General features: G+C 44.5%; 1 protein-coding gene across 8 annotated transcripts in view; it reads left to right on the plus strand.

Moving 5' to 3' along the window:
* Positions 1-2,403: 2,403 nt before the first annotated feature.
* tnip1 (TNFAIP3 interacting protein 1) overlaps positions 2,404-23,637 on the plus strand; it is a 41,014-nt gene continuing 19,780 nt past the window's right edge. For 2 of the 8 annotated variants that reach the window (XM_029721050.1, XM_029721068.1), the window contains exons 1-9: positions 6,211-6,314; positions 6,824-6,881; positions 8,861-9,059; positions 10,330-10,479; positions 11,778-11,872; positions 14,164-14,220; positions 17,011-17,211; positions 21,709-21,803; positions 22,257-22,392. In XM_029721050.1, coding sequence (XP_029576910.1) covers positions 6,843-6,881; positions 8,861-9,059; positions 10,330-10,479; positions 11,778-11,872; positions 14,164-14,220; positions 17,011-17,211; positions 21,709-21,803; positions 22,257-22,392 — 972 coding nt within the window. In that variant the 5' untranslated portion in view covers positions 6,211-6,314; positions 6,824-6,842. Of the gene's footprint in view, positions 2,518-6,208; positions 6,315-6,823; positions 6,882-8,860; positions 9,060-10,329; positions 10,480-11,777; positions 11,873-14,163; positions 14,221-17,010; positions 17,212-21,708; positions 21,804-22,256; positions 22,393-23,637 lie in introns of those variants that run through there. The other 6 variants (XM_029721060.1, XM_029721107.1, XM_029721091.1 and 3 more) reach the window with 6 other exon arrangements.

A 23,637-nucleotide genomic window follows, 5' to 3' on the forward strand; every position in this document is an offset into this window, starting at 1 on the left:
CTGTGTTGTTGTATGTGTCGAACTGCTTTGCTTTATCTTGGCCAGGTTGCAATTGTAAATGAGAACTTGTTCTCAACTTGCCTACCTGGTTAAATAAAGGTGAAATAAATACAATTTAAAAAAATGTATGATGTACTGTATGATGTATGAAGTACTGTATGATGTACCGTTTGATGTATGATGTACTGTATGATGTACTGTATGATGTATGATGTACTGTATGATGTATTATGTACTGTATTATGTACTGTATGATGTATGATGTACTGTATGATGTATTATGTACTGTATGATGTACTGTATGATGTCTGAAGTACTGTATGATGTATGATATACTGTATGATGTACTGTATGATGTATGATGTACTGTATGATGTATTATGTACTGTATGATGTACTGTATGATGGATGATGTACTCTATGGTGTACTGTATGATGTATGAAGTACTGTATGATGTACTGTATGATGGATGATGTACTGTATGATGTACTGTATGATGTATGAGGAACTGTATGATGTATGATATACTGTATGATATACTGTATGATGTACTGTATGATGTACTGTATGATGTGTGATATACTGTATAAGGTATGATGTACTGTATGATATATCATGCACTGCATAACATATGATTTACTGTATGTGATGAGCTGTATTTGTGAGTGCAGCTGTTGTCAAGCCGTCTCAGAGTTAAAAGCGGAAAGAAGAAAAAAAGGGTTTTGAGAGAGGAGGAAATCCCCTACATCAGGCCAAGAGATCCATGGCAACATGTAGAGTGCAGTCTGCACCGTGCAGCAGCCCAACTGTTCATTTAAACTGCACCGTGCAGCAGCCCAACTGCTCATTTAAACTGCACCGTGCAGCAGCCCAACACCGCTCATTTAAACTGCACCGTGCAGCAACCCAACTGTTCATTTAAACTGCACCGTGCAGCAGCCCAACACCGCTCATTTAAACTGCACTGTGCAGCAACCCAACTGTTCATTTAAACTGCACCGTGCAGCAGCCCAACACCGCTCATTTAAACTGCACTGTGCAGCAACCCAACTGTTCATTTAAACTGCACCGTGCAGCAACCCAACACCGCTCATTTAAACTGCACCGTGCAGCAGCCCAACTGCTCATTTAAACTGCACCGTGCAGCATCCCAACACCGCTCATTTAAACTGCACCGTGCAGCAACCCAACTGCTCATTTAAACTGCACCGTGCAGCAACCCAACATTGCTCATTTAAGCCTTCCCTGTAGCTCACTTGGTAGAGCATGGTGTTTGCAACACCAGGGTTGTGGGTTCGATTCCCACGGGGGGCCAGCACAGAAAAAAAAAATGTATGAAATGTATGCATTCACTACTGTAAGTCGCTCTGGATAAGAGCGTCTGCTAAACGACTAAAATGTAAAAAAAAAAAATTTAACTGCACCTTGCAGCAGCCCAACTGCTCATTTAAATTGCACCGTGCAGCAATCCAACATCGCTCATTTAAACTGCACCGTGCAGCAGCCCAACACCGCTCATTTAAACTGCACCGTGCAGCAACCCAACATTGCTCATTTAAACTGCACCGTGCAGCAACCCAACTGTTCATTTAAACTGCACCGTGCAGCAGCCCAACACCGCTCATTTAAACTGCATCGTGCAGCAGCCCAACTGTTCATTTAAACTGCACCGTGCAGCAACCCAACATCGCTCATTTAAACTGCACTGTGCAGTAAACCAACTGTTCATTTAAACTGCACCGTGCAGCAACCCAACATCACTCATTTAAACTGCACCTTGCAGCAGCCCAACACCGCTCATTTAAACTGCACCTTGCAGCAACCCAACAGTTCATTTAAACTGCACCGTGCAGCAGCCCAACACTGCTCATTTAAACTGCACCTTGCAGCAGCCCAACACCGCTCATTTAAACTGCACCGTGCAGCAGCCCAACACTGCTCATTTAAACTGCACCGTGCAGCAACCCAACATCGCTCATTTAAACAAAGACTACAACCTCAAAATTATCCCTATTTCATGTTAATTATTATACATTCAGAGATTTTTTTTTTACCTTTATTTAACTAGGCAAGTTTAATATAAATGAGATGAAACTTGGTTATTAGGCCTTATACTATATGGACATTAATTTCTGTGTTATGTAAACTAAATGTGCAAAGAGACATTTCATGTAATTTCCAGCACACTTTAGTTTTGATTCATAAAGAGTACATTGCAACTCTAGTACTCCTGTGTAGAATATAACTAACACATACAGTAGCAGACTGAGAGTATAGATTGTGTCTGTTTTGCTGGTTGTGTTGTTCATTTTAGGCCAGACTACACTACTGCGCAGTTAGATGGAACCCAGGTCGCCCTGCTCTGCTCTCTTCTCTTCTGTTGAGGCTATGGACTGTATCAGGCCCTTTCTCTAAGTGGGAATTCCCCATGTCTCTCTAAAAACATTGAAATTGCTTCCCCCACTATTCACCAATTTCCTTAAAATACGTCTCTCGGACACACGCTCAATGTGTGGGTGAGTTTATGTTTGTTCGCTTTTTTCCCAAATTGTATATATAGATGTAATTTTGTTTGATGTTATAAGATTGTTTGTGTAGGTTATAAAGAGTCCTGTGTTAAAGCTTTTTAACTCTGACTTGGTCATGCTGAATGAATCATCTAATGTGCTTACATGGGCGAATCAAAAAATGCAATTTGATTTGTGAATGATTGTTAATATTAAAAAGGTTCATTTAATCTACAATATAATTCTAATTATTTCAGACAAATACATCAGAAATATAAATATGATACTCTTCCAGTAATCTAAAATTAATGTTTTAATGTTTACTTAACTAGGCAAGTCAGTTAAGAACAAATTCTTATTTACAATGACGGCCTACTGGGGAACAGTGGGTTAAACTGCCTTGTTCAGGGGCAGAATGACAGATTTTTACCTTGTCAGCTCGGGGATTCGATCTAGCAACCTAGGCTAAAAACATTTAATGCCATTCATGTGATGTCATATTATCTCTTTGACTGATTTGATTTTTAAAAAAATGGCAAACCTTAGTATGGGAATAATTATAGTTAATATTTGTTGTTAAAAAAAACAAAACACATCCGAAATTATAACATGACATTTCTGTAATCACTCCACACAACAAATGATAGACATGTTACTATTGGCTTGCATTAACAGTATATCTGAGTTATGAATAACAAGCATTATACTGAACAATGTAAATATCAGCCAGCGTTTCCAGACTGGCCTTCTATTCAGCATTTATCCAACCAAGCTACAGTCCAGGTGTGGACTTTTCACAGTATTTTTTTGCTTGAGGAGAAGCCAAAAGTCTGCCATGTATTGCAGCAAATTCTTTGACGTTCATTCCTACAAAGAAGAAAATAACTTTTGATAACTTTTGGTATTTAAAATATATTCATTTAAATGTTTTTGTGAAACTTGAATGACCAAAGTGCTCAAGACCGAAATGAGAAACTGACCGTCCTCCAACAACACAAATTAAGAAACAAAATTGTATGTGATTTTCGATGTTTTCTCATAACTGACGACCCACTTCTCACATGCCCAGGGCCCACTAGATCAAGGGCCAGTATCCATCCGGACAGATTAATCTGAGTCCTGGACTAAAATAAATATTTAAATGGAGATTTGTGTTAGATCGGGCTCCATCTACTCTATTCAACTGTACTCTACTCTACTCTATTCTATTATACTCTACTGTACTCTATTCTACTATACTGTACTCTATTATACTCTATTCTATTGTAATTTACTGTACTCTATTCTACTCTATTCTATTCTACTGTACTCTATTCTACTCTACTGTACTCTATTCTGATCTATTCTACTCTACTGTACTCTATTATACTCTATTCTATTCCATTCTAAACCAGTGAGCCGATGTTCAAGATAAGCAATAAAACAAAATGACTCTTATTTAGCAAGAGAACATTTTTCAGTTTTTCTTGTTTCACAATATAAACATGTTTTGTTGGTTACGTAACGCCAAATGTGAATTTTTGCAGCGCTAGAAGATCAATGTTGTCGAAAAACAGATTTCATTAAGCTTTAGCTCAGCGGGCTAACACTGTCTTTAGTCCCAACTGGGTTTGAACCTAGGTTGTCTGCGTGACACACGACTGGGTTTGATGGAAAGGGAAGAATGAAAAGATAGCAGTGTGCCAAGTTTTAACCATTGTGATGGTTACCTGGCCTGACATGAGTGAACTGTTGTGTCGCTCCCAACACCGTAAACAACGTTTTTCAGTCTTGTATGCCTAAGGTTAGCTTGGGGTGCTGGTTATGGCCAGGGTTGCCTAGGTTACTTTCTAAATGTAATCTGTTACAGTTTCTAGTTACCTGTCCAAAATTGTAATCAGTAACGTCAATTTTGGATTACCCCAAACTCAGTAACGTAATCTGATTACTTTCAGATGACCTTCCCCTTTAAGAGGTATTAATTAGAAGATTAAAAGGATCCATAAAACACATTTGGTATGTTATCATAGTGGTCCCTGATTTGTAGTCAGATTCGCTGAGGTGGAACAAACTTAAACTTGCGCTTTTTTTCAATGCTGAATTGAATGTCATTTAGAAAACATCCTTTCAGAATTTAAAAGTAATCCAACAAGTAATCATCTAGTTTTTCCAAAAGTAATCTGTAATCTGATTACAACATGTTTGCTGGTAATGTAACTGATTACACTTAATGTTTTTTTTTGTAATCAGATTATATTACTCCTCAACCCTGAATATGATGTCCAATGGGTCCTACAGACCATAGAGAATGAGAGAGGCCTCTAGTGGCCAAAAGGCTGTATTAGCATGGCCAGCGCAATTTAGGGCTTCCACCATTTTAATGTAGTCAACTAGGTGGGACTTCCAACTTCCTTGGCTGATCCCTGTTGGTGACTCTGTAGGACTCATGTCCAACCGGGTCATCAGGAGGGATCAGCCAATCGTGAAGAAGAAAATGTATGTCTTCCCATGCTGTCACAGACTCCATAATGGCACAGATACATAAATGAGTGCTCTATCTATCTCTATGTTACAGACGCACTGTCTCACATATTTTTGTCAATAGCAGTTCATGTTAAGGCTTTATTTTCTTTTCATTATTGGTTTTGGTTGCATCTAGTGTATGGAGGTCACCCATCATGAGATTCCTGTCTTTCAAAATAACTGAGCAGCTTTTATCAAGGTCGTTCCAAAGATCATATGTGCATAGATAGAACATCATGGAAATAATAATTCTGCCTATTGTAGAGCTTTTAAAGGAGTAGTGAATGTGTGACTGTACTACAGCCTCTGCCTAGAGGTGTGGAGCTGTAAAGGAGTAGTGAATGTGTGACTGTACTACAGCCTCTACCTAGAGGTGTGGAGCTGTAAAGGAGTAGTGAATGTGTGACTGTACTACAGCCTCTACCTAGAGGTGTGGAGCTGTAAAGGAGTAGTGAATGTGTGACTGTACTACAGCCTCTACCTAGAGGTGTGGAGCTGTAAAGGAGTAGTGAATGTGTGACTGTACTACAGCCTCTACCTAGAGGTGTGGAGCTGTAAAGGAGTAGTGAATGTGTGACTGTACTACAGCCTCTACCTAGAGGTGTGAAGCTAATAGCTAGAATCCTTAGTTGCTACATAATGTTTTGGACTAATAAATGAATGATATATACCCATTGATTCTTGAAGAATACAATTGGTAAATGCCTCATGAGCTTAGTTTAACTGTCGTACCCCATCAGAACCTGAAATATAAACTTGTTTTACTCCAATGTTTGTAAACAACATAAAAGTAAACAAACACTGTATAGCCTCATAACATGGTTAAAACTATAATTGTGATCAAATCAAATGAAAAATCGAATAAGTTATGTCATGGATGGTCAGTCCTCCTTGCATCTATAACTCTGTCTATGAATTTGAGAATGGTTACATGACTCCAGGTCCATACCAGAGGCAGAGGCATGTTGTCTGCTTTGTTATTGTGTTATTGTTCAACCAACCTTCGTAGATTTGAAGCCCTGGTGGTAGAAGGTAAACCGGTCAAAGCCTTGCTCTGACTGTAGTCGTGCACCCCCCCCCCCCCCCCCCCATAATCCCTACACTACCAAGGTTTGGAGCAAAACCCTGCACTGTCTCTTTAAAGATTAAACCAGTCTGTGTCAAGCGTCTGCATTGGTCGGCCCGGTTGTCAACCACAGCTGTTTACATCAGACGAGAGCGAGGCGGACTTTCCCAGGTCACAGCAGAGACCCACTTCCGCAATTGGTGTCTGGGCAAATCGAAGGAGCCACTGAAGCAGAAAGGTAGCTAATACAAGCTAACGGTCTCTTTGTTCTTTGGTTACCATGAAATGAATTTAAAGCTGGCTAGCTACGTTATCAGGAAACACACTGGTTTTGATGCGTAGCAAATGGCTAGTTAGCCTTAGTTAGTTATCTGTAAGATATATTCTGTCATGTTAGCTAGCATTTGCATGACAATCAGCTAACGGGTTAGCCAGGTTATCTTGTAGAAATACTTTGACAGATAGCTAGCTAACGATAATGTTAATTAGCTATTGTTCAAGTAAGCATAATGTTAGCTTGCTAAACAGTCCGATGTCCTAATTGTTAGCTGACGGTTTTCCAGCATCCTAGCATAGCAACTGATGACTTAACGTTAGCTAGCTTCATGGCTAGTCATTAACATTAGCTTAGCTAGTGTAACTGTCGGATGTTGCTACTAACTACTGAACCGCGAGAGATGTTGTTCTCGCTTGTCATCTAATCAGGGACTTTTTTTATCTTTTCTGGACTGGACACTTTTTTTTTAGCCGTCTCTTCTAATCAATAATGAACGAAGAAAGAAAGAGAGGCCGAAAAGACGCCAGAGTGAGTTTGGTCATGATGATGATGATGATGATGATGATGATGATGTGGTGTTGTCGTAACGTGAGGTTGATGTCATCACATCTCATGACAACATCCAGCTTCAATTGGTTTGAATGATGACGTTTTCAAAAAAGAATGTCTTGTCTTTCATTTCATTATTATATTTTGCAACGGATGTCAACTGCACTAGCAAGGGTCTTTAAAAATCATCTGGTTACTGTACAATGTCTTTGTTTCTCATCTGTCTGGCTGGACGTTCAGTTCAATATTGCATGGTCATTTCTCTAAGGGGTATTCTCCAGTGTGGCATTGATACATCCTTGGTATCACTCAATGACTTGAACACATCAGTGTGTGTAAGTTACACATTCAAATGATTGTGTCTCGAAATAGCTTTTGCAGAAATCCCCTTTTGATGATGGCGTTAATGACTCTTTACTTTGTAAATGGTTTAGGGTAGGGAACCAACACAATGCTTGTTATATAACCAAACTTCTCCCCTTGTATAAGGTTAGTACTTCTCCTATGTGAGGTTAGTACTTTTCCTCCTGTATTAGGTAGTGGGAGGTTAGTAGTACTTTATCCTCCTGTATTAGGTAGTGGGAGGTTAGTAGTACTTTTCCTCCTGTATTAGGAGGTTAGTAGTACTTTTCCTCCTGTATTAGGAGGTTAGTAGTACTTTTCCTCCTGTATTAGGTAGTGGGAGGTTAGTAGTACTTTATCCTCCTGTATTAGGTAGTGGGAGGTTAGTAGTACTTTTCCTCCTGTATTAGGAGGTTAGTAGTACTTTATCCTCCTGTATTAGGTAGTGGGAGGTTAGTAGTACTTTATCCTCCTGTATTAGGTAGTGGGAGGTTAGTAGTACTTATCCTCCTGTATTAGGTAGTGGGAGGTTAGTAGTACTTTATCCTCCTGTATTAGGAGGTTAGTAGTACTTTATCCTCCTGTATTAGGTAGTGGGAGGTTAGTAGTACTTTATCCTCCTGTATTAGGTAGTGGGAGGTTAGTAGTACTTTATCCTCCTGTATTAGGTAGTGGGAGGTTAGTAGTACTTATCCTCCTGTATTAGGTAGTGGGAGGTTAGTAGTACTTTATCCTCCTGTATTAGGTAGTGGGAGGTTAGTAGTACTTATCCTCCTGTATTAGGTAGTGGGAGGTTAGTAGTACTTTATCCTCCTGTATTAGGAGGTTAGTAGTACTTTTCCTCCTGTATTAGGTAGTGGGAGGTTAGTAGTACTTTATCCTCCTGTATTAGGTAGTGGGAGGTTAGTAGTACTTTATCCTCCTGTATTAGGTAGTGGGAGGTTAGTAGTACTTTATCCTCCTGTATTAGGTAGTGGGAGGTTAGTAGTACTTTTCCTCCTGTATTAGGTAGTGGGAGGTTAGTAGTACTTATCCTCCTGTATTAGGTAGTGGGAGGTTAGTAGTACTTTTCCTCCTGTATTAGGTAGTGGGAGGTTAGTAGTACTTATCCTCCTGTATTAGGTAGTGGGAGGTTAGTAGTACTTATCCTCCTGTATTAGGTAGTGGGAGGTTAGTAGTACTTTTCCTCCTGTATTAGGTAGTGGGAGGTTAGTAGTACTTTTCCTCGTGTGTGAGGTTAGTAGTACTAACTATACTTTCCTCCTGTATGTGGTATGCATTTTGTTATGGCAGGCTAAACATCTCAATGTCTATTAGTTTCCTCCTTAGCCTTGTTTGATATAGCTATTGACTTAGCCTGGTCCCAGATCTGTCTTGTCAGTCATTGCCATGCCAAGGAGTTGATGTGATAGCAAAAACAGATCAGAGATCTGGCTACTGAAGTATAGGTTCTCCCATGACAAACGGTAAACATGACATGTGCCTATTTCCTCATACTGTAACAAAAGTTACTGAGCACAGTCAAAACACATTCCCTAACTGAAACCTCCCACACAGCTCTGCCTCTCTTTTTCTATTGGTTCTTTCCTATTGACATTTTTGTTCTGTTCCTCCAGTTCCCAGCACCATGCCTGGTAAGTGAATCCGTGGCGATGGAAGGAAAAGGGCCCTATCGTATCTACGACCCAGGTGGGGGTGAGGCTAAGGCCAGAGAGGCCAGGGAGGAGGGCAGCAGCGGTGGAGGGGGAAGCTATAGATTACTACTGGAAGAGAACAGCGTGCTCAGAGAGAGGATGAAGGGACTCAAGAGCTTAGGTGTGTACCTGCTTTTGTGATATATACTACCTCTCTGGTCTAGATCACCAGCTCTGTATTATGATCCTAATCTCTTGTGGAAAGAATGTAATCAGGCATTTGACCACATTACGTAAGATTTTAGTTCGGAGGATTTCAAATGATTATACTCCATGTAAGACTACAGCTCTTTAAACAACCCCCCCCCCCCCCCCCCCCCCATATGTCTGTATTAGTGTTGGTACTTGTGACGTACCAATGCCACTGTACAGTACAGCAGTAGACCTGGGTTAACTACATGTGATCTGACAGATCTCAAGACCACACCCCACACAACCAGGACCTCAACCTTCATCACACTCATCTGTCTAGATTAGTGTTGTGACCTATACATTACAGATTCCATTCTCATAGTCTTGTAGGAACAATGTGGTTAGACCTGATTCCATTCTTTGGTTATGTGCTGTAATGTGTGCAGGGAGTTTCTCTCTAGTGACTTGGGACTAGTGAGTGTTGACGTAGTCCATTCTTTGGTTATGTGTTGTTTCTCTGTAATGAGTAATGTTCTCAGGGTCGGCATGACTTAGTTGTTCGTCATCAGAAGCACTAGCTACTGTCTATCCGTCATGTATTATAGGTCATGTAGACTGAATAACATTCAGCTATATGCCACAACCCATAATGAACAAGTGACTAGGCCTACTTCAAATCAAGATGTTTCTAGCGGTCTCTGGTGTGTAGGAGCAGTTTACTACTGTAAATACTGTTGTTGTTACTAATGGTCTGTCTGTCTGGTGTGTAGGGGGCAGTTTACTACTGTAAATGCAGTTGTTACTAATGGTCTGTCTGTCTGGTGTGTAGGGGGCAGTTTACTACTGTAAATGCGGTTGTTACTAATGGTCTGTCTGTCTGGTGTGTAGGAGCAGTTTACTACTGTAAATACTGTTGCTGTTGTTACTAATGGTTTGTCTGTCTGTCTGGTGTGTAGGAGCAGTTTACTACTGTAAATACAGTTGTTACTAATGGTCTGTCTGTCTGGTGTGTAGGGGGCAGTTTACTACTGTAAATGCGGTTGTTACTAATGGTCTGTCTGTCTGGTGTGTAGGAGCAGTTTACTACTGTAAATACAGTTGTTACTAATGGTTTGTCTGTCTGTCTGGTGTGTAGGAGCAGTTTACTACTGTAAATACTGTTGTTACTAATGGTCTGTCTGGCTGTCTGGTGTGTAGGAGCAGTTTACTACTGTAAATACTGTTGTTACTAATGGTTTGTCTGTCTGTCTGGTGTGTAGGAGACCTGTTGGAGGAGTCTCAGTGGGAAGCGTCTAAGTTGCGTCAGCGTGTGGAGGAGCTGGTCAGAGACAACGAGGCCCTGAAGTCTTCTGCCTCCAGCTTCGCTACCAGTCTCTGTATGGGAGGACCTGTTCAGACTGAGACACAGGGTATGCTATCAGAGATGGGTTTCCTACCTGATTATTCATGATTTACAGCAGTATGTCATCATCAATGGCCCAGTGCAGTCAAAAACGGGATTGTCCTGTGTTTTATATATATTTACACTATGAGTTGTAAAAGTTTTGTGACAATGACAATGCCATTTTAGTCTTAAGAGCTGTTTGAAAAGGCCATCTGTTTGAAAAGGCCATCTGTTTGAAAAGGCCATCTGTTTGAAAAGGCCATCTGTTTGAAAAGGCCATCTGTTTGAAAAGGCCATCTGTTTGAAAAGGCCATCTGTTTGAAAAGGCCATCTGTTTGAAAAGGCCATCTGTTTGAAAAGGCCATCTGTTTGAAAAGGCCATCTGTTTGAAAAGGCCAGCTGAAATTACAGCCTGTTTTAGTTGGATGGAGTTTTGGCCTTCCACGGTGACACCACTATGCAGTAAATGTGTTAATAGAACAATAAGAAAGAGATCCAAATCTCTCTGCCAATAACACATTTTTAGTTTCCCTCTCCCCCCTCAGACCACTCCCAGACAGTCCTAGCAAAATTCCTACTTGAGAAATTGCTCTTTGCTAGGAAACAATTGTTGTTTATTTTTGACCAAATTATTTAATATCGAGATAAAAATGGCTCCATTGGACCTGTAACAGTGGTGTGACTATATAACGACCCTGTAACAGTGGTGTGACTATATAACGACCCTGTAACAGTGGTGTGACTATAGAACGACCCTGTAACAGTGGTGTGACTATAGAACGACCCTGTAACAGTGGTGTGACTATAGAACGACCCTGTAACAGTGGTGCGACTATAGAACGACCCTGTAACAGTGGTGCGACTATAGAACGACCCTGTAACAGTGGTGCGACTATAGAACGACCCTGTAACAGTGGTGCGACTATAGAACGACCCTGTAACAGTGGTGCGACTATAGAACGACCCTGTAACAGTGGTGCGACTATAGAACGACCCTGTAACAGTGGTGCGACTATAGAACGACCCTGTAACAGTGGTGCGACTATAGAACGACCCTGTAACAGTGGCGCGACTATAGAACGACCCTGTAACAGTGGCGCGACTATAGAACGACCCTGTAACAGTGGCGCGACTATAGAACGACCCTGTAACAGTGGCGCGACTATAGAACGACCCTGTAACAGTGGCGCGACTATAGAACGACCCTGTAACAGTGGCGCGACTATTTAACGACCCTGTAACAGTGGCGCGACTATATAACGACCCTGTAACAGTGGCGCGACTATATAACGACCCTGTAACAGTGACTCCTGACTGTTTCAGGTCAGGGGAAGCTTCACCGCCAGCCCAGTGTGGACCAGAGAGAGAGTCAGACCTGTCTCTCAACCGGGAAGGCCCTAAATCATGAACAGCCCAGCGTAAGTAAACAGATTTTACTTTATAGCTATAGAGTACTTCATATTTTCTAGATATTATTGATCAGGATGAGTAGCCCAGCACATTAAGTACAGCCTCATTAGCCTACATCTGAATCAGGTCTGTCCCAACTGGTTTCTGGCTTCCAGCAAAGGCTAACTGAAAGTAGCAATAGTCTCTGGTTCTCTCGTTGTGTCCTGTTGTGTTGTCGTTCTTCAGCACCGTTGTACAACGGCTGTGCATGTGCTTTATGTTGTACAGAGAGGGAGGGAGCTCCCGTCTCACTTTGTTCATGGTGCCAGCCGGACTTGTTTTCTTTGCAAGAAACTTGTTTGCCCAATGACAGTGAAGTTAAGAAATTGTCCGTGGTGCCCACCTAAGATTCCACAAAGCCTCATCACCACATTCTCTGCCACTCCCTCACCTGTGGCCTGATATGGATATTTTCCTAGATATTTGAAAGCTCTTCAGCATGTACAATTACACACACACACTCTCACTGTGTAGCCTACTCCCAGTAGTCCAGAGTAGACTGATAAGACGGCTGGGATTCGGTGGACTGATATAGGGTACATACCATTTAGAGATTTAACAATGACTAGCAGTGTTCTAAATTCACAATTGATGATTGTATAATTAGGCATGGTTTGTTAACCCCTCACTCATCAACTAACCCATTCTCCTCATCATACTACATTAGTTTCATCTGTTATATGTGTAAAATTAGTTTAGGTTCAGTTTCAAGGCAATTATCAGGATGATTATCAACTGGGCACTGCACTTTCAACTGTTTGGAGAAGTAGCGGAGCAGGCCCTATTTACTGTTGGGAGAAGTAGCGGAGCAGGCCCTATTTACTGTTGGGAGATGTAGCGGAGCAGGCCCTATTTACTGTTGGGAGAAGTAGCGGAGCAGGCCCTATTTACTGTTGGGAGAAGTAGCGGAGCAGGCCCTATTTACTGTTGGGAGAAGTAGCGGAGCAGGCCCTATTTACTGTTGGGAGAAGTAGCGGAGCAGGCCCTATTTACTGTTGGGAGAAGTAGCGGAGCAGGCCCTATTTACTGTTGGGAGAAGTAGCGGAGCAGGCCCTATTTACTGTTGGGAGAAGTAGCTGAGCAGGCCCTATTTACTGTTGGGAGATGTAGCGGAGCAGGCCCTATTTACTGTTGGGAGATGTAGCGGAGCAGGCCCTGTTTACTGTTGGGAGAAGTAGCTGAGCAGGCCCTATTTACTGTTGGGAGATGTAGCGGAGCAGGCCCTATTTACTGTTGGGAGATGTAGCGGAGCAGGCCCTGTTTACTGTTGGGAGATGTAGCGGAGCAGGCCCTGTTTACTGTTGGGAGATGTAGCGGAGCAGGCCCTGTTTACTGTTGGGAGATGTAGCGGAGCAGGCCCTGTTTACTGTTGGGAGATGTAGCGGAGCAGGCCCTGTTTCCTGTGGGTAGAAGGAGCGGAGCAGGACCCTACTGTTGGGAGAAGTAATGGAGCAGGCCCTGTTTACTGTCGGGAGATGTAGCGGAGCAGGCCCTGTTTACTGTTGGGAGAAGTAATGGAGCAGGCCCTGTTTACTGTCGGGAGATGTAGCAGAGCAGGCCCTGTTTCCTGTGGGTAGAAGGAGCGGAGCAGGCCCCGTTTACTGTCGGGAGAAGTAATGGAGCAGGCCCTGTTTACTGTCGGGAGAAGTAATGGAGCAGGCCCTGTTTACTGTCGGGAGATGTTGCGGAGCAGGCCCTGTTTCCTGTGGGTAGAAGGAGCAGAGCAGGACCCTACTGTTGGGAGAAGTAGGGGCAACTGGGGAAAACCATAAAAAAAATGACATGCCCTCCTATAACTGCTAATAACTCTAGTTCTGTTTGTGATATTACGATTCTAACACCGACAGTGTGTTTATAGACTTATTTAGAAAAAAATCAAGAACGGAGAGGGGCATGACTTACAAAATGGCAGAGACCTAAATCAAATTCATGAGCAGTCAAACTTGCTGCTTTATCTGTTCTAGTGTTAAAGGGTTAGTTGGGGGGTTTGGCCATGAAGCCCTTTTTCCACTTCCCCGAAGTCAGGTGAACTTTTTATGTCTCTACGTGTAGTTTGAAGGAAGTTTCTAACTAGCGTTAGCGCAGCATGCTAGCTGTTCTCATAGACTTCCAGTGTCATTGCGCTAATGCTAGTTAGCATTGGCTCGCCAAACTCCCTCTTAACTTCCTTCTTACTAGATGCAGAGACATAAAAATGCCATCCAGAAGTTCAATCTGGATCTATTTACAGTTTTGTCATTGTCCTGTTTGGTGCTTCTAGGAAGGTCTGTCAGAGTTTGAGGTGGTGGATATGGAGAAGACCTCTGATACCCAGACGGTAAGTACCAATTTTCACACGGGGCTAGCTAACAATAATGGGGCTCAAATGGGATGTTTGGAAATTATCCAGGTTCTTTATGTAATAGATTCAGTTTAATCCATAAAGGTGTGTGTAGCCTACATTCAGAACCACTCAATGCCTCTGTTTGTGTCTAGAAGGATCACATTCAGCAAGATTGTAATATGTGTATATTCAGTTCCTTCGGTTACAGCCTTATTCTAAAATAGATTAAATAAATACAAATCATCATCAATCTACACACAATAACCCATAATGACAAAGCAAAAACAGGATTTTAGACATTTTTTGCAAATTTATACAAAAAATAAACTGAAATACCTTATTTATATAAGTATTCAGACCCTTTGCGATGAGACTCAAAATTTACCTCAGGTGCATCCTGTTTCCATTGATCATCCTTGAGATGTTTCTACAACTTGATTGGAGTCCACCTGTGGTAAATTCAATTCATTGAACATGATTTGGGAAGGCACATCTCTGCAGCACTCCACCAATCAGGCCTTTGTGGTAGAGTGACTGGACTGAAGCCACTCTTCAGAGAAACAAGATTCTCTTGTCTGAAAAGCGCCTTGATGAAAACCTGCTCTGGACCTTAGACTGGGGGCGAAGGTTTGTCTTCCAACAGGACAAGGACCCTAAGCACACAGCCAAGATAACACAGGAGTGGCTTCTGGACACGTCTCTGATTGTCCTTGAGTGGCCCTGCCAGAGCCCAGACTTGAACCTGATCGAACATCTCTGGAGAGACCTGAAAATAGCTGTGCAGCAACGCTCCCCATCCAACCTGACAGAGCTTAAGAGGATCTGCCAAGAAGAAGAAGAATGGGAGAAGCTCCCAAAATACAGGTGTGCCAAGCTTGTAGCGTCATACCCAAGAAGACTCCAGGATGTAATCGCTGCCAAAGGTGCTTCAACAAAGTACTGAGGAAAGAGTCTGAATACTTATGTAAATGTGTTATTTCAGTTTAATTGCTTTATAAATTAGCAAACATTTCTACAATCCTGTTTTTGCTTTGTCGTTATGGGGTATTGTGTGTAGATTGATTGAGGAACAAGGCTGTAACCTAACAAAATGTGGAAAAACCCAAGGGGTCTGAGTACTTTCCAAATGCACTGTATATATGTGTTTATGTCATAAGTTGTAGTCAACACAGTTAAAACATTAAACATGTCATACCTGGTGATGAATCTAAGAGCTTGAAAGCAGCTCCTCAAGTTTCATTTCCTTAGCTCTCATTTCTCCCAGATCAGGAACTTCTCCTCTTGTGAGTCACCCGCTAACTAACTCAATACTGGTAGCTCAACATGAGTCAGCACAGGGAATGTCCACGATTATTACTGACCACACACACACACACACACACACACACCTGTTGTTAGGGAATGCTTGACAGGGAAGAATATCAGTCACAGGATATTCTGGACAGATATGGTATAGAGTCACATGGCATATGACCATCACTGATATATGCCTCATCACCCAAAGGATAGGAGAACTAGGACACATTTTCCTCAAGGATAGGAGAACTAGGACACATTTTCCTCAAGGATAGGAGAACTAGGACACATTTTCCTCAAGGATAGGAGAACTAGGACACATTTTCCTCAAGGATAGGAGAACTATTTCTTCAAGGCTATTCACTGAGCTTTTCTTATTTAATTTATTTATTTTGTATTTTACCCCCCCTTTCTCCCAAATTGTTCAATCTTGTCTCATCGCTGCAACTCCCCAACGGGCTCGGGAGAGGCGAAGGTGGAGTCCATACGTCCTTTGTAACATAACCCGCCTAACCATTCTCCTTAACACCCGCCAGCTTAACCCGGAAGCCAGCCGCACCAATGTGTCGGAGGAAACACCGTTCAACTGGCATCCGGGGTCAGCCCGCAGGCACCCGGCCCGCCACAAGGAGCTCAAGTAAAGCCCCACTGGCCAAACCCTCCCCTAACCCGGACGATGCTGGGACAATTGTGCGCCGTCCTATGGGACTCCCTACCACGGCCGGTTGTGGCACAGCCCAGGATATGAACCCGGGACCGTAGTAACGCCTCTAGCATTACTGCATGCCTTAGACCGCTGCACCACTTGGTAGCCCCTACACTGAGCTTTTTATAAACGTTTCACCACCTCTGACTCAATCTTAATGGAGTTTTTCATTGCATATAGGATATGGAGCATAACTTACATAACCAGTCAATAGGACACAGTGGGACGGACACTGACACACAAGAGAGACTGTCTATCTACAGGTTGTATGATTCAGATAGGACTTTTCCTTATTTTTATACATCCAGTATCCACAAAACTGGAGAGAGAAATCTGTTATGTTTTGACATTACTTGATTAATGTGTCCAGTCAGTCTGGTGGTACAGAGGCTCTGACTGTCCTGTCCAGTCAGTATGGTGGTACAGAGGCTCTGACTGTCCTGTCCAGTCAGTATGGTGGTACAGAGGCTCTGACTGTCCTGTCCAGTCAGTATGGTGGTACAGAGGCTCTGACTGTCCTGTCCAGTCAGTATGGTGGTACAGAGGCTCTGACTGTCCTGTCCAGTCAGTATGGTGGTACAGAGGCTCTGACTGTCCTGTCCAGTCAGTCTGGTGGTACAGAGGCTCTGACTGTGTCTTCTTGGTGTCGGTCTCAGGTCCTCTGTTGTTTTACTATTGTTTACTATTGTTTATCTCTCTTTGCTCTAGCTTCATTTCATATTTGTCTAGAAATGTATTGTTTTTGAGGTGCTATATAAATCAAGTTTGATTTTGATGTCCAGGCTGGTCCAGGAACAGGACAGCTCCCTCAGGAGAACCAGGAGTTAGCCAGCCAGCTGCAGCGTCTAGAAAACTCCTTCAGTATCTTTGCTGAGGCGTCCAACCCCAACCAGCTCCTAGCCCACCTGGGACGCATGGCCGTCGAGTTCCACCACCTCTCCTCCAAGGTCCAGAAGAACGAGCAGAGGACATCCCTCCTACAGGTAACTGACAGGGGAGAGGGGCAGGTAGACTGCCAGGCAAGTAGACAAATGGCTAGGCAGGCAGAGAAGTAAACAGGTTGTCCACACAGGTATATTTTGAAAACTGGAAACTCAGCATGTCACCTGTATAGCGAACAACAATTGTGTGTTTGTCATTCTTGATGCTGAACCAAATGATGTTGCAAAACCAAGGCAGCGTCTACTCTTCCTGGGTCCAAATAGGAACCAAAACACCTCAAATAAAATACAGAATATGTGTAATATAATTCAAAATACAATGCATATATATTTTTAAATGTCACGTGACAGTCCCCGTCGTGCAGTAAAGTGTTCTTTTAATCTGGTTTCATTGCTAGCTTGAGTTACCTGGGATGGCAGAGTTCCATGTAGTCATGGCTCTATTTAACACTGCGTTTCCCAGCCTCTTTACAGGACCATCTGGCTGCTTGTTTTGGTACCGATAAGTGTCCGAACTGTGTGCCAACTGCTTGAACGGACAGTTTGTACCTTCAACATTTCGCACAAAGACCAATAGTGATGCAACCTCAACTTTGAGCCTGGAGAGCTTGACAAGCATGCAACTGACATTCGCCCTGCATTTACATCTAAGTGCAATACGTGCTAATCTGTTCTGGAACAACTGCAATTTTCCTATGTCCTTCTTTACTGCACATGACCACACAACTGGGCAGTAGTGTAGGTGTCCTGTAGGACCTGTCTGGTTGTGTTAGATGACTAGAAATCACTAATGCCTTATCATGGACAGACTATGACTCTCAGACCATGAGAAACAAAAGTATCTGGTCTGATGAAACCAAGATTGAACTCTTTGGCCAGAATGCCAAGCATCACATCTGGAGGAAACCTGGCACCATCCCTACAGTGAAGCATGGTGGTGGCAGCATCCTTCTGTGGGGATGTTTTTCAGCAGCAGGGACTGGGAGACTAGTCAGGATCGAGGGAAAGATGAACAGAGCAAAGTACAGAGAGATGCTTGATGAAAACCTGCTCCAGAGCGCTCAGGACCTCAGACTGGGGCGAAGGACAACGACCGTAAGCACACAGCCAAGACAATGCAGGAGTGGCTTTGGGACAAGTCTCTGAATGTCCATGAGTGGACCATCCAGACCCCGGACTTGAACCCAATCTAACATCTCTGGAGAGACCTGAACATTGCTGTGCAGCGATGCTCCCCATCCAACATGGCAGAGCTTGAGAATCTGCAGAGAAGAATGGGAGAAACTTCTCAAATATAGGTGTGCCAAGCTTTAGTCTGCCTGTCCCTCCCGCTGAAAAACATCCCCACAGGACGATGCTGCCACCACCATGCACAAAGTGGAAAAAGTCAAGGGGTCTTACTTTCAAAAGGCACTGTAATACGATTTCCATGTCCTCTGCTGCTTATTATGACAGGGAGGACTGGAGTGCTACCAAACGCAGACCGCCAGTCTCTTAAGCAGTTCGCTATGTTTGAGGTAATCCTTGAACCCCTGCGGTTAGGCCGAATCCTTGAACCCCTGCGGTTAGGGCGAATCCCCTCTCTTTTGAAGAGGTGTTGGTTGCTCCCACAGCAAGTAAAAATTGTCACAAATGAGACATTCCTGTCTTTGCATAGTTTCTTCAGGAACTTGTTTAGGGCAGCGAGGTGGCTGTAACGTTCCCGAACCCCTCCTATAGCACGACATCGGGGCTGTAACGTTCCTGAACCCCTTCTATAGCACGACATCGGGGCTGTAACGTTCCCGAACCCCTCCTATAGCACGACATCGGGGCTGTAACGTTCCAAACCCCTCCTATAGCACGACATCGGGGCTGTAACGTTCCTGAACCCCTCCTATAGCACGACATCGGGGCTGTAACGTTCCCGAACCCCTTCTATAGCACGACATCGGGGCTGTAACGTTCCTGAACCCCTCCTATAGCACGACATCGGGGCTGTAACGTTCCAAACCCCTTCTATAGCACGACATCGGGGCTGTAACGTTCCAAACCCCTCCTATAGCACGACATCGGGGCTGTAACGTTCCTGAACCCCTCCTATAGCACGACATCGGGGCTGTAACGTTCCAAACCCCTTCTATAGCACGACATCGGGGCTGTAACGTTCCCGAACCCCTCCTATAGCACGACATCGGGGCTGTAACGTTCCCGAACCCCTCCTATAGCACGACATCGGGGCTGTAACGTTCCAAACCCCTTCTATAGCACGACATCGGGGCTGTAACGTTCCCGAACCCCTCCTATAGCACGACATCGGGGCTGTAACGTTCCCGAACCCCTCCTATAGCACGACATCGGGGCTGTAACGTTCCAAACCCCTTCTATAGCACGACATCGGGGCTGTAACGTTCCCGAACCCCTCCTATAGCACGACATCGGGGCTGTAACGTTCCCGAACCCCTCCTATAGCACGACATCGGGGCTGTAACGTTCCTGAACCCCTCCTATAGCACGACATCGGGGCTGTAACGTTCCAAACCCCTTCTATAGCACGACATCGGGGCTGTAACGTTCCCGAACCCCTCCTATAGCACGACATCGGGGCTGTAACGTTCCCGAACCCCTTCTATAGCACGACATCGGGGCTGTAACGTTCCAAACCCCTCCTATAGCACGACATCGGGGCTGTAACGTTCCCGAACCCCTCCTATAGCACGACATCGGGGCTGTAACGTTCCCGAACCCCTCCTATAGCACGACATCGGGGCTGTAACGTTCCAAACCCCTTCTATAGCACGACATCGGGGCTGTAACGTTCCCGAACCCCTCCTATAGCACGACATCGGGGCTGTAACGTTCCTGAACCCCTCCTATAGCACGACATCGGGGCTGTAACGTTCCCGAACCCCTTCTATAGCACGACATCGGGGCTGTAACGTTCCCGAACCCCTTCTATAGCACGACATCGGGGCTGTAACGTTCCCGAACCCCTCCTATAGCACGACATCGGGGCTGTAACGTTCCTGAACCCCTCCTATAGCACGACATCGGGGCTGTAACGTTCCCGAACCCCTTCTATAGCACGACATCGGGGCTGTAACGTTCCCGAACCCCTCCTATAGCACGACATCGGGGCTGTAACGTTCCCAAACCCCTCCTATAGCACGACATCGGGGCTGTAACGTTTTAAACCCCTCCTATAGCACGACATCGGGGCTGTAACGTTCCGAACCCCTTCTATAGCACGACATCGGGGCTGTAACGTTCCCGAACCCCTCCTATAGCACGACATCGGGGCTGTAACGTTCCAAACCCCTCCTATAGCACGACATCGGGGCTGTAACGTTCCAAACCCCTCCTATAGCACGACATCGGGGCTGTAACGTTCCTGAACCCCTCCTATAGCACGACATCGGGGCTGTAACGTTCCTGAACCCCTCCTATAGCACGACATCGGGGCTGTAACGTTCCTGAACCCCTCCTATAGCACGACATCGGGGCTGTAACGTTCCCGAACCCCTCCTATAGCACGACATCGGGGCTGTAACGTTCCTGAACCCCTTCTATAGCACGACATCGGGGCTGTAACGTTCCCGAACCCCTTCTATAGCACGACATCGGGGCTGTAACGTTCCCGAACCCCTCCTATAGCACGACATCGGGGCTGTAACGTTCCTGAACCCCTTCTATAGCACGACATCGGGGCTGTAACGTTCCCGAACCCCTCCTATAGCACGACATCGGGGCTGTAACGTTCCTGAACCCCTTCTATAGCACGACATCGGGCTGTAACGTTCCCGAACCCCTCCTATAGCACGACATCGGGGCTGTAACGTTCCTGAACCCCTCCTATAGCACGACATCGGGGCTGTAACGTTCCCGAACCCCTTCTATAGCACGACATCGGGGCTGTAACGTTCCCGAACCCCTCCTATAGCACGACATCGGGGCTGTAACGTTCCCGAACCCCTTCTATAGCACGACATCGGGGCTGTAACGTTCCCGAACCCCTCCTATAGCACGACATCGGGGCTGTAACGTTCCCGAACCCCTCCTATAGCACGACATCGGGGCTGTAACGTTCCCGAACCCCTTCTATAGCACGACATCGGGGCTGTAACGTTCCTGAACCCCTCCTATAGCACGACATCGGGGCTGTAACGTTCCTGAACCCCTCCTATAGCACGACATCGGGGCTGTAACGTTCCCGAACCCCTCCTATAGCACGACATCGGGGCTGTAACGTTCCCGAACCCCTCCTATAGCACGACATCGGGGCTGTAACGTTCCCGAACCCCTCCTATAGCACGACATCGGGCCAGAGAGTGAGTGACTATGGTGCCAATATTAGAGTAGTTGGCTAGAACAGTGGGCAGGAGGGAGGCCAAAGTCTCTCACCATCGATGTGCCCACGATGATGATGGTGGATGTGATATAATCTGATGGGGAAGGAAGAGGAGGAACCGAACAGGACTGCCTTGGTCAGGGAGAATGGTGTGTGTCTTGGTACAGTCGGAGAGTGCTGTCTTACTAATGCTTGTCCCTCTGTTTGTCTAGACTCTTTGTGAGCAGCTCAGACAAGAGAACAACGAGCTGAGAAAGAAGATGGAGGAGGACCTTCAGTACAGAAACGGAGACTTGGAACTACTGAGGTGAGTTTTGTATTTTCTCTGGATTCAGTTGGACTTCCAGCTCCCCAGGGGAGAGGAGGCATTTGAGTTTATTATTGTGAATTTAAACTGAATATTGACTTTACTGTTTTCTGCTCCCACGTGAAGTTTAGGGCTTTGTTTTGAGTTTAAATAAAGGCTATAAACACTTGGTATTCAGTAAACAGTGAGTGGACTTTCGCTTTTCTTTTTAACGATGATTCTCTGTCCAGCGACTACAGAGCTTCAAGTGAAGTGAAGTGACAGTTGGTCAAAGTTTATCGTCTTAGATGATTCAGGAATTGCCCTAATATTCTCCCTACCTCAGTGGGGTCTTTCCAGACGATATCCTAGGGCTCTGCTAAGCTACTCTACTAAACACTGGGATAGATATTCTAGATATTACTGTAACTGCCCAGTAACACTAACCCGGCTTTCACTCTCTGGTCACTGCAGACAGGAGAACCTGAAGCTAAAAGAGCTGGTAACGGGAGGAGGAGAGACCACAGCAGAGAGCGAGGGGCAGCCAGAAGTGGTGAAAGAGGAAACTGCCAGCGTTAGATCCAAGATGGAGGTCAGCACACCACAGAAGGTATGGAAATCCTGTGGCAGAATGGATGGAAGGGCACCTGTCTGGTTCGGAGGATTAAAAGCTGGGAGAGAGAAAGGGGGAAATGATCAGCATAGATGTCTAGGAAGCCACAGCATCGTTTAAGGATGTGTGCTGTTACAGTAAATACTGTAGATTTAAGTACTCTAGTTTCCATATTGGGTGTTGTCAGTATGAGTCAGACCATTGCCAGGCATCACAGTAGTGGAACAGTTAGCATGTTTGTCTCATCCTCACGTACTGTACTGTAGGAGGATGTGACTGACTTCCCCATTTTCTTATCACATTGTAGTACTTCCAAGTACTACTGCTGATGTGTGATATTTCTCATATTGTCACATTGGCCCGTGTAGAATGTCTGTGAGCGACTTCCCAGGTCTTTCTTGCAAATGCTTTTTTCAAATATATATATATATATATTTTTTTTTATTCACGACTTGTATAAATGGTGATCTGTAGTAGTAGTGCAGGGAATTTAAGAGCAATGTTTCATAGCCCTGTCCTGTTACAGAGTGGGCTCTGGGAAGGATGTTTCATAGCCCTGTCCTGTTACAGAGTGGGCTCTGTGAAGGATGTTTCATAGCCCCTGTCCTGTTACAGAGTGGGCTCTGTGAAGGATGTTTCATAGCCCTGTCCTGTTAGAGAGTGGGCTCTGTGAAGGATGTTTCATAGCCCTGTCCTGTTACAGAGTGGGCTCTGTGAAGGATGTTTCATAGCCCTGTCCTGTTACAGAGTGGGCTCTGTGAAGGATGTTTCATAGCCCCTGTCCTGTTAGAGAGTGGGCTCTGTGAAGGATGTTTCATAGCCCTGTCCTGCTACAGAGTGGGCTCTGTGAAGGATGTTTCATAGCCCTGTCCTGTTACAGAGTGGGCTCTGTGAAGGATGTTTCATAGTCCCTGTCCTGTTAGAGTGGGCTCTGTGAAGGATGTTTCATAGCCCTGTCCTGTTACAGAGTGGGCTCTGTGAAGGATGTTTCATAGTCCCTGTCCTGTTACAGAGTGGGCTCTGTGAATGATATTTAAAAGAAATGTATAGCAAAATGCATCATCATGGTGTGGCCAGTGATCATTTGCATTTTGAAAGTCTTATATCAAATTGTCTTTGTCAGATACGCCGACTGCAACAGTAGTAGACCTTACAGTGAAATGCTGAATACAACAGGTGTAGTAGACCTTACAGTGAAATGCTGAATACAACAGGTGTAGTAGACCTCACAGTGAAATGCTG

This window comes from Salmo trutta, chromosome 3 (genome assembly GCF_901001165.1).
Source record: "Salmo trutta chromosome 3, fSalTru1.1, whole genome shotgun sequence".
Taxonomy (NCBI): Eukaryota; Metazoa; Chordata; class Actinopteri; order Salmoniformes; family Salmonidae; genus Salmo; species Salmo trutta.